This window comes from Helianthus annuus, chromosome 4 (assembly GCF_002127325.2).
Source record: "Helianthus annuus cultivar XRQ/B chromosome 4, HanXRQr2.0-SUNRISE, whole genome shotgun sequence".
Taxonomy (NCBI): domain Eukaryota; kingdom Viridiplantae; phylum Streptophyta; class Magnoliopsida; order Asterales; family Asteraceae; genus Helianthus; species Helianthus annuus.
In genome coordinates this window covers 129876395-129887409 of record NC_035436.2, presented here as the reverse complement: position 1 = coordinate 129887409, position 11015 = coordinate 129876395, and the positions used below count along the sequence as shown (strand labels likewise).

The 11015-nt window shown below is 38.7% G+C and overlaps 1 protein-coding gene, 1 long non-coding RNA gene and 1 other non-coding gene across 3 annotated transcripts; 1 reads left to right on the top strand and 2 right to left on the bottom strand.

The window, feature by feature from the left end:
* Positions 1–495: 495 nt before the first annotated feature.
* On the bottom strand, positions 496–602 carry LOC118491896. Its single transcript, XR_004892341.1, has one exon. It is a non-coding gene; the product is annotated as a small nucleolar RNA R71 (small nucleolar RNA).
* A 7218-nt stretch (positions 603–7820) lies between these two features.
* LOC110936840 lies at positions 7821–8624 on the top strand. The gene is made up of 2 exons (XR_002590320.2): positions 7821–8037; positions 8343–8624. It is a non-coding gene; the product is annotated as an uncharacterized LOC110936840 (long non-coding RNA).
* Positions 8625–9504: 880 nt separating this feature from the next.
* Positions 9505–10464, bottom strand: LOC110934860 (ethylene-responsive transcription factor ERF105). The gene has a single exon (XM_022177602.2). The coding sequence runs from the start codon at positions 10410–10412 to the stop codon at positions 9561–9563; it is 852 nt and encodes a 283-aa protein (XP_022033294.1). The 5' UTR covers positions 10413–10464; the 3' UTR covers positions 9505–9560.
* Positions 10465–11015: the final 551 nt, after the last annotated feature.

Here is an 11015-nt window from a genome sequence, read left to right as displayed (position 1 = left end):
TGTATGAGCTCCAGTTCCAATAAAGACATAAAAGAACCATTAGAAGAACCCGAACGCTTTCTCAGAAAAAGGTTAAAAGCCAAAAACCAAGAAAAGGTTTCGGGTGATCCACCTCCAATGGCGGACCAACGTACCCTTATGGATTATCTACGGCCCACCGTAGGTAATCTAGGCGCCGCTATCAATGCTCCGAATGTCGAAGCCAATAACTTCGAGCTTCGACCACATTTGATACAAATGCTCCAAAACTCCGCAACCTTCCACGGGCTTGCGGACGAGGATCCCCATCTACATATAACTAATTTCTTAGAAATATGTGATACTTTTCGGATCAATGGAGCATCAAACGACGCCATCCGCCTCCGTATGTTTCCATTCTCACTAAAAGACCGAGCGAAAGCTTGGCTCAACGCCCTCCCAACTGGATCGGTAAACACCTCGGATGAACTAGCCCAAAAATTTCTATATAAGTATTTCCCTCCTGCTAAAACTGCTAAATTAATGACTGAAATTAATACATACTCACAAGAGGACGGGGAATCCTTATATGAAACTTGGGAAAGGTTCAAGGAGCTATTACGCAAGTGTCCCCATCACGGCCTCGCAATATGGCAACAAGTATCCACTTTCTACAATGGATTGTTGCCACACACTAGGCAGACACTTGATTCTAGCTCCGGGGGACTTTTAGGTAACCGACGCCCACATGAAATATATAATCAGATTGAGGAAATTGCTCAAACCAATTTTCAATGGCACACCCCCCGGGGAAATAAGTCTATCGCCCCGGGCGCCCATAAGGTCGACGAAAGCACTTCTTTACAAGCCCAAATCGAGGCCATTTCTTCAAAAATAAAAAAATTAGAAATGACAAAAACCGTCTCGGTTATGGCTTGTGAAGGGTGTGGTGGGTCACATGAAAATTGGAGTTGCATGAAAGAAACGGACGATCAACAAGAAATGGTAAACTACATTGATAATAGACCTAGGCCGTCGGGTCCTCCAACGGGAACTTACAACCAAGCATGGCGAAACCACCCAAACCTTGGTTGGAGGGAACCCGGCAATAGTAGTAACCAACAAACCCAACGAACAAACTTTCAGCAATCAAGAAATGAGTCACAAAATTTCACTCAACAACAAGGTGGACGAGAAAGGCTCGAAGATACTATATCTCGCCTCGTCTCTGACACTGATAAGAAAAACTCGGAAAGATTTCTACAATTAGAGTCTAATTTTAGGAATCAACAAGCTAGCATTCAAAACATAGAAAAACAAATAAATCAAATAGCTCAAAACTTTTCCGAGAGACCGCAAGGCGCATTACCTAGCAATACCGAAACAAACCCAAAGGCGCAAGTTCACCTCATCACACTACGAAACCGCACCGTAGGGCCTGCAGAAGTACCGCCACCTACGGAAGAAACGATGCCAACACCTCTGCAGGAAAAGAACTCTCCTCCATCACCAGAGCCTACCAAGGCTCCTCGAGTTCCGTACCCCGGTAGGTTAATTCGTCAAAAGACCAATGAGCAATTCGCAAAATTAGAAAGTCTGTTAAAACAGTTACATGTCAATATTCCTTTTATCGAAGTCCTAACCCAAATGCCCAAATACTCTAAATTTATGAGGGACTTCCTTACCCATAAAAAGAAAATTGAAAATTTGCAATTAGTTAATTTAGGCGAAGAATGCTCTGCCCTCGTACTCAATAAACTACCCCAAAAGAAAATCGATCCCGGAAGTTTCACGATTCCATGCTCAATAGGGGAATCACCCGTTCGCAATGCCTTGGCCGACCTAGGGGCTAGCATTAACCTCATGCCCTCATCAATGTTCAAAAGGCTTGGCTTGGGAACCACGAGCCCTACAAAAATAAGCATACAACTCGCTGATCGATCCGTCAAGTTCCCACAAGGTGTCATCGAGAATGTCTTGGTAAGGGTAAGCAGATTCGTTTATCCAGTTGACTTTGTCATACTCGATATGGAGGAAGACACCGAAGTCCCCCTTATACTAGGGAGACCCTTCCTTGCCACGGCACAAGCAGTGGTAGACATGAATGACGGGACACTCACTTTGAGGTATGGGGATGATGAGGTGAAGTTCGGAGTTGGGAAGAGAATAGAGGACGACGACCCAGTCAATTACATGGAGGTTATTGATTCGAGCCTGGATGCCGCTCTCCGACGGTGTAACATGGGAAGCCAGGCATCCCACTCAGAAGATATATAACCTCGACTCGGGTCTAGCCAAGGACCCTTATAAACATGGCGCACCACGGAGGCACTCCGCGGAACTATCCTTAGTTTAGTTTAATCTTTTAGTTTTTGCAGAATAAAACACACTCATGGTGGTAATGGATGAAAAAGGGAACGAGAAAAATGGAACCATGCAAGAAGAACAGAGCAACCCGACAAAAATCTCCATCACAGAAGGCTCAACACGGGCCGTGCCCAACCAACACGGCCCCGTGCTGAGCCCCCTGCAGAAAATCACCCAGTTCAGGTAACTGGACACGGGCCGTGTTCAGCGGACACGCCCCCGTGTCCAGGCTTCTGTTTCAATTCTCTAATTTTTGTTACTGGCACTTGACCACGGGGCCGTGCCCGGTCAACACGGGGCCGTGTCCAGGATGCCAGTAACACAAAACTTTGCTTTTAAACCCACTTTTTCACATTCTAATCAACCAAAAACATTATTTTTGGACACATTGAGGACAATGTGTAATTTAAGTGTAGGGGGATGCTAAAACCTTGAAATTTTGCAAAATCCTAAACACAAGCCTTACACAAAACTCTATTGGAACCGCTAAACACCCCAAATTTTTTCAAAAACTTTTTCAATTTTTTTTTATTTACTTGTCTTAGTTTAAGTTGGGAATAACAAGTTCTAAAAAGGTTATATTTTTACAAGTTTACAACCGATAGCGTCGTGATAAAAAAAAAAAAAAAAAGAACCAACATAAGTAAATTATGAAACGGCATAACAAGTCTAGTTAAAAATTTGATTATATATACTTGGTCACATTAAAAACCCATTCCCACAAAAGTGAGTTTTGAGCCTTTATTGAGCATAAAAATATACATATTTAGACTAAATGCTCATTTTTCGTTTCTTGTGTGAATAGCCGCTCGGTTCTTACAAATCTAGAACTTGCCACGACAATACATTCCCGGTCCTTACCAACTTAAACCCAAGTAAGTAAATGATGGAGGCATTAGGACTAACCATTTTTCTTTCAAAACCATTATTTTTCATTTTTTTTATCACCTACCCAAAATCCCCCTAGATAGCCCCTTTGAGCCTAAACCTTTCATTTCATTACCCCAAAACCCTTTTTACCCACCAAAAACCTTTTTATTTTTTTTCACCCTTTATTTTAGTAACAAGCTCGCTTTTTCGTAAACTCACCTTTTTATGTGACGACCTTAAAAATAATATATATATATATATATATATATATATATATATATATATATATAGTAATGAAGTCAAAAACAAACAAAAGCTATATAAAAGCTTGTTTGGAGAAATAGTTCAAAAATAAAAAGTCACTAAAAACAAGGTACTTCACGAAAACCGACGCTTGTTACGATTTTCGCGCATTTTACTAACCACTAACCCAACCACCCACCTTTTACCCAAGCCTAACCCTTCACCCCAAAAGTCCTCTTGATATTTACAAAGGTAAAAAGTTAAAAAGGAGGAGGATTGATTGCTTGGCAAGCCTATGGAAGGCGTAAGTTCCATGCCGCTCTCGAGTGATTCACTAAAATATACACCTTCGGCCGAGTGTTGAGTGATCTCCCGTGAGGTATGTGAACTTGTATATAAATGGAATTTTAATAAGGCATGCTATGCCCAAATAAGTAATTTATATTATGAAAAGTTCAAAATAAATCATAACGAATAGGATTGTAAATAAATAAAAATAAAACTTATAAAGACCTTGGTTTCCCGACACTCTAGGACAACCTAAAACATTCTCTTCTACCTATTCCATTTGGGAGTGTAAGCCAAATTTAAAGAGTTTTGCTTGAGGACAAGCAAAAGTTCAAGTGTGGGGGTATTTGATGTGTGTAAAATACAACATATAAATCACATCAATTAAGGCATAAAACTAACCCTTTTTAAGTACTAATGTTGGAAAAATAGTGTTTTTGTCTTCCTTTTGCATTTTCAGGATTAAATGAGCTCAAAATCACAAAAGAAGCAAAAAGACAACTAATTCTAGCATAAATACAAGAAAAGGAACAAAAGTAGACTGCCCGGACCCTCAACGGCACCTCCCAAGGCAAAGGAGAAGAAACAGAGTCTGAACACGCCCCGTGTCCAGCGAACACGGGGGCGTGCCCAAGAAGCAGCAGAAAAGACAAACCAGTAGAAGCTTCCATTGCCCACCACGGGGCCGTGTCTATCGGGCACGGGGGCGTGGTGAAAGTACAGCAGGCGCATTAATTGTAATTCGCAATTACAATTAATAAAGAGAGAGAATGTCAGACGGGCACGGGGCCGTGTCCAGCGGACACGGGGCCGTGTCCAGCCTATAAATAGAGGAGTTTGGCTTCATTTTCTCTCATCTCTTGGCACACCACCTCTCTCACACTTCATCCACCACCCACCACCACCATAACACCATCATCTACCACCATCATCCATTGTCCATCGTAGAGTGTGTGAGTCGTCTCGGGATCCAAGATTGATCGTAAGAGTTCTTGACAATCAAGGCCATGTTTGCCTAAGTCTCTTACATCACTTGGTGAAGACAAGTGTTTAGTATAATACTTTTTATTTTTAATCTTTTGCACTTTTTATTTGGTTTTGTATTAATGACTTTAATAACTAGTTACTTATGTTGAAGGTGATCTTTCCTTATCGTTTGTCCGTGGTGTCTTGGCATTATTTTACTGTCTATATAAAATAAAAGATTTTCACCATTCATATCTCCACGGTCTATAAGGAGGTATGTTGGCTACCTGGTCGGGGGTTAAGGGAACGGTTTGGTAAGGGTCTTGCCCTTGTTCAGCGTTTAGAGGTCCTGCTTGGGACCTGGGTCAAATTTAGTAGGATCTCCTTCAATGCCCATAGGTATTGGATGGTGGGGATCCAAACTCTTTGACCCCCTCATAAGTTAACTACTATTAATACTATAACCCGGCTATTTAGGACTGTATCCCTGCTGACTCAGACTACTTAGCCGAGGGTAACGTCACCGCCAAAAGCGGGGCCTACCACAATTTGCATTAATAACTTAATTCATTATCTTTCAATAATCCGACCCTTTAGGATTGTATCCTTGTTGACTCAAACTACTGGGTTGAGGGTAACGTCGCCTTCAAAAGAGGGGCCTACTACAATAACTAAGATAATCTCTTAAACAAGTGCAAAAGTGCGAAAATAATCAAAGGTTATACTAATACACGTGTCGGATCCAAGTGATTCATCTTGTCTATCTGTTTTTATTTTATTTTTATTTTTAGCATTTAGTTAGTTTTTATTTTTCTTAGTTTAAAACATTTTTCTAACTTTTTGATTTGATTAGACGTTGAGGATAAACCGGTATTAAAAGCTCTTGTGTCCTTGGACGACCTCGGTATCTTACCAACACTATACTACGTCCACGATGGGTGCACTTGCCCATATGTGTGTTTAGTGTTAGTGAATATCGTGTTTTATAAATTTAAAACTTGGCTAAAAGTGTAAAAAAGGGGCTTAAATACTCATCAAAAATATATACACACCGACACACATCACAGACATACATAATATGCACCAACACCGAACACCACTTCTTATTAAGGTTCTCAGCCGGTCCGCAACTTCAATCCGAACAAAATGACGTACAACCAACTTCTTGCGAACCTACCTTTTATGTAATTTTTTTAATTTAAATTATGTTATGTTTTTTATTTAATTTACGTAATCTTTTTTTAGTTAATTTACGTAATTTTTTTATTTACATTATGTAATCTTTTTTATTGTTTTTAATTATTATATAGGTATTAAAAAATTAAATACACATTTTATGATTTTAAATAATAAAAATAATAACAAAAAATTGGTGTCATGTGTCGAATAACGCCCACTCTTCCACGGACCATCCCACACCCCCCCCCCTTTTTGCACCATGCCCAGTTTCGGACGCGTACTGATGTGTCGACCACTTGTCGAATAACGGCCACTTTTCAAACCTCTCCACACCAGATAGTCTTAAAACATGTTATTTTTCAACTTTAATAATAGATCACATTAACCCATAAACAAATGTTTAACTCAGTCTTTTTAAGAATGAGTCACAACTAGTAAACTGCCCCGCACGTTGCCTTACTGTTCTGAAATTTTTTTTACGTCAAAACGTAAACCAACTAAAAGCGTACATCGTACATAAAAATAAGCACATAAACGTGTTATATTTGATCCGACTCATTTCCGAAAAAATAAAATATAATTTACGTCAAAATGTAGATCAACCGAAAATGTACATAAAAATAAGCATAAAAACATATTACATTTGACCCGACTAATTTCTAGAAAAAATAATGTCGAGTCGTACATCAACTTGAATTTATACCCACTTGTACATAAAAATAAACACGTAAAATTCGATTACAAATTCTATAGAAAGTTAAGGGGTTTGTAAGTGTGAATACTGAAAGTTGAGGGATAAAAGTGTAACGCCTCGTATTTTTGTACTTCTACGCTTTTAGAAAATTAATGTTCGTTTCCTATTTTTAGGATCACAGTCGAAATCATATCGAAAAACGGACTAGAAACGATCAACCGAAGCGTTTTAACGCAACTGACAATGTACACGTCAAAAAAGTATATAAAGTACAAAAAGATAATACGAAAATGTGTTATATTTGACCCAACTCATTTCTGGGAAAAAAATTACGTCAAAACGTAGATCAACCGTAAACGTACGTAATAATAAGCATAAGACCATATTATATTTGACCCGACTAATTTCACGGAAAAATAACGTCGAATCCTAAATAAACTTGAATTTATACTCACTTGTACATAAAAATAAACACATAAAACTCTATTACAAAGTCTATAGAAAGTTAAAGGTTTGTAAGTGTCAATACTGAAAGTTAAAGGATAAAAGTACAAAAGGTATAAAAAGACAAGAAAAAAACCTCAAGTCACTATTAACCAACATATTATATTTGATCCAATTAATTTTCAGAAAGAAATTACATTGAATTGTAAATCAACTTGAATTTATACTCACTTGTATATAAAAATAAACACGTAAAATTCAAACACAAAGTTTAAAGAAAGCTAAGAGGTTATAAGTGTTAATACTGACAGTTGAAGGAGAAAAGTATAAAAAGTACAAAAAAAAAAACAAAAAAAACAGGTAAAAGATATGTTAAAATATCGACGAAGCACAAGGATTGTAATCATATCTACAATGTAACCCAATTGATGACTTGCACTTAAAGAAGCCCTGATAAACCGATCCTAATATCAGCGTGACGCGCACAATATACTATCTCACGCTTGCCGTCCGATCAAAGTGACTTGCACTTAAAAATATTATTGTGGTTACTAGTTAGTGTCATGGTTCCAAATAGGGCTGGCAATTTTACACGAATACACGACACGAACCTACACGACCTTAACAGGTATCGTGTATGACCTTAACAGGTATCGTGTACTAAATAGGTAGACACGAAACAACCTGTTAATTTTCGTGTCTAAACAGGTCAGGTACCTGTTTACCTGTTATATACCTGTTAAGACATGATAAGGTTTTAATTTTAATTAAATAAAAATATATGATGTACACGGTATATGGATGGATGGAACATGATTCCTTATTTCCTTCTTTAGTTAAAAAAAAAAGAAAACTCTAATACCTAATCTCTCTCAACTCTCTCAACTACTGCAGCCGACATCATCAAGATCCACCGCACCACGGCAATCCGGCATCCACCGCTCCACTGCACCGGCATCAAGATCCTCCCATGTCCGCCTGCATCCACCGCTGGCCATCCACCACGCATAGCACTCCGGCAGTTCAAAGTAAGCATAAGTACTTTCAGTTAAAACTAGTTAGATTCGCACATTGTTCAGTTAGATCCGCAGATTGTTCAGTTAGATTCACACATTGTTTAGTTTAGATTCGCACATTGTTGTCGGTATGATATTTTTGTAACCGTTCATATTTGCGAATCACAGACTTCATTCGTATCAAAGTTCTTCAGATTTGAATTAAGAGTATAAAGTTGCAGTTTTTTTTTCTAGAAGTCTTAATTAACGAAGAAGTTTGACTGGACTGTTTGTGATCTGTATATGAGTTGTTGTTTAAAAAAAAAAAATCGTTTCAGATTTGCCGATATCAGATCTGAATCTAAATTGAAGTTCGGTTTGATTCGGAGTTGAAGATTGGAACAAATAACAGTATGTGCAGCTGAATGGTTTGGGTATTTTGAATAAGAACTGTTGATTAAAATCGAAGTCGGATACTTTTAGTTCATTTCGGAAACTAAAAACTGGATTTTGTTGGATCAGGCCCCTTTTTTAGGACTTTAAGGTTCCTGTAATAGCATAAACAATGTGTGAATCACAGTTTGATTTTTTTTTAATCACAGTTTGATTTTTTAGTGTTCGTTAACAGGTATTAACAGCTAATTTTCGTGTATATCGTGTCGTGTTCGTGTTTGAAAAAAAGGACACGAAATCTTATCGTGTCGTGTTCGTGTATGGCCTTTCGTGTATCGTGTCTTATCGTGTCGTATCTTATCGGGTACGGGTATACACGATATGTCAGCCCTAGTTCCAAATAGCTTTTGGCTTGGTGAAACTTATTATGTGGAACAACTTCTATACATTTGACAAATCACCAAGCTAATATCTGTATCTTATCTATTACAATTCATCACCAAATCTATACTTATACTTTAGTCTCACCAAATTTATTTAATAAAAATACAAAATATTTAGAAATTACAATAACGAACCCACTACAAACAGTGATATAATGTGCCTTTGTACAACAAAAGTGAAATGATTGAAATCCAAAACCATAAAAAAATCAATAAATAAAATGAATTTAGTAAACAAACACTGTTAGAAGCCCTTTATCTAAGACCGTCCGTAGTGGAGCGTTTTTTTTTTTTTTAAATTGCAAAAATAACGCCATATAACGCCCAAACCCCCATTACACGGGGCGTTTTGGGGCGTGATTTTTGAAAAAAAAAAACGTTTTGGCGTTTTAATTAAAACGCTATGCACATATGGTTTTAACCAATCAGTTTTGAGCATTCCCTGACAACTTTTGACAACCTCACTTTTGTTTTAAATGCCCTGACAACATGCATTTGTTGTTTGTTGACTAGCCAATGGAGTAATGACAACATGCACAGGACCCGAAAGCATACACATGACCATTTTGTTTTTTTTTTTTTTCTAATTGGAAGGGGCGTTATTGGCATAATGCCCCACTACGCCACTTTTGCTATAATGCCCCAACGCTGAGTAGGATGCCACGTGTCGGATAATGCCCCATGATAGGGGCATTATGTTTGTTCACCACTACACATGGTCTAACCAACTATACACCCAGACGAAAACTTTATATCAGGATAAGGCGATAACGGTGGCACCTCAAATATCCCTTTCCCGTTACCCTCACCAAAATCCCAAACAGCCGTCCAACTAGACGGCGTTAACGGCACAACACCACCCCCATCCGTTGTCTTAACGACGTCACACACCTCGGTTTCCGGCTCAACTTTCGGTTGTTTCCAGGGTTCAACATCTACTTCCGTCTCTCTAACAACCCTTTTCCGCCCACTACTCTTCCCCTCCGCCAGCGAACACCCAATTTCCAATGGGAAATTTAATATCGCCTTATTACCACGAAGCTTAAACGCTGCACGGTCGTACGCCTTAGCGGCCTGTACGGTCGTGTCAAACGTCCCTAACCAAACCCGTGTCCCTTTTTTATTCGGGTCACGGATTTCGGCTGCAAACTTTCCCCACGGCCGTTGTCTTACTCCTCTATAATGTATTCTTTCCGCCACTAAGGGAATTGAGATGTTTATATCGGGTTTTCGTTCTTTTAAAGTATTACGGTAATTAGTTTCAAGTTTACCATTAATTGATGGTGAAGTTTGAGGGTATGTTTGAAAGAAGGATGCGTCATCGATGAGGAGGTGTTGGCGGATGAGGTCTAGAGTTGAGGATTCTTGATCTGAAGACATTGATGATGATGATGATGATGCTAAATGGAATTGAATTGTTGAATTTGAAGTGGAAAAAAGAGGAGTGATATGAAAAGATTTATAGGGGTGAATTTGAAGGTGAAAGGTGGGAGAGAGGGTGATTCGGGGATGAAGGAAGGAAGCATCTGCATAAAGTGAAATGAGTTTGGTTTTATCTTGCTTTGTTATCATCCCATGCAACTTGCTTCATCCATCTCACCTAGAACTCGAGAAATGGATGGCAAAGGAGGTAATAAGTCATAACGGGTTTGGTGATTGGTATGTCTTTATAGCTGTTGGACCCCGACGACACAATTTAAAAAAAAAAAGATTTTCAATTAAAAAAAATATATTTTAACCCACCTATATAAAAAACACAACCTTTTCACCACCTTTCACCTCAATCTCCTCTACCCAGACCCATTTTAACCTTCATTTTTATAAAACCTATCAGCTTTTTATTAAAAAATGCATTCACACAACCGCAACTTTGATCCGAACAACCCCTATGGTATGGGCGAAGTACCGAATGAGAGTTCAGGATCCGACGGGTTTAGCCGGAAGTTTGGATAGGATAAAGCTAATTCGGTAGAAGTCTCGTAAGAATAGTCGTAAGTAGAAAGCTTCCATTAATACCGAAACAGCATACATTGTTGACCGGCTGGAGAGAGCATCAGCATTCTCTCCAGCCAAACTCTCAAAACTTAACAACTAACGAACACACAACACTATATATCCATGTGAGATTGGGACGGATGTGTACTTACGTGTGGATGTGCTTGTCCGTGCGAATGT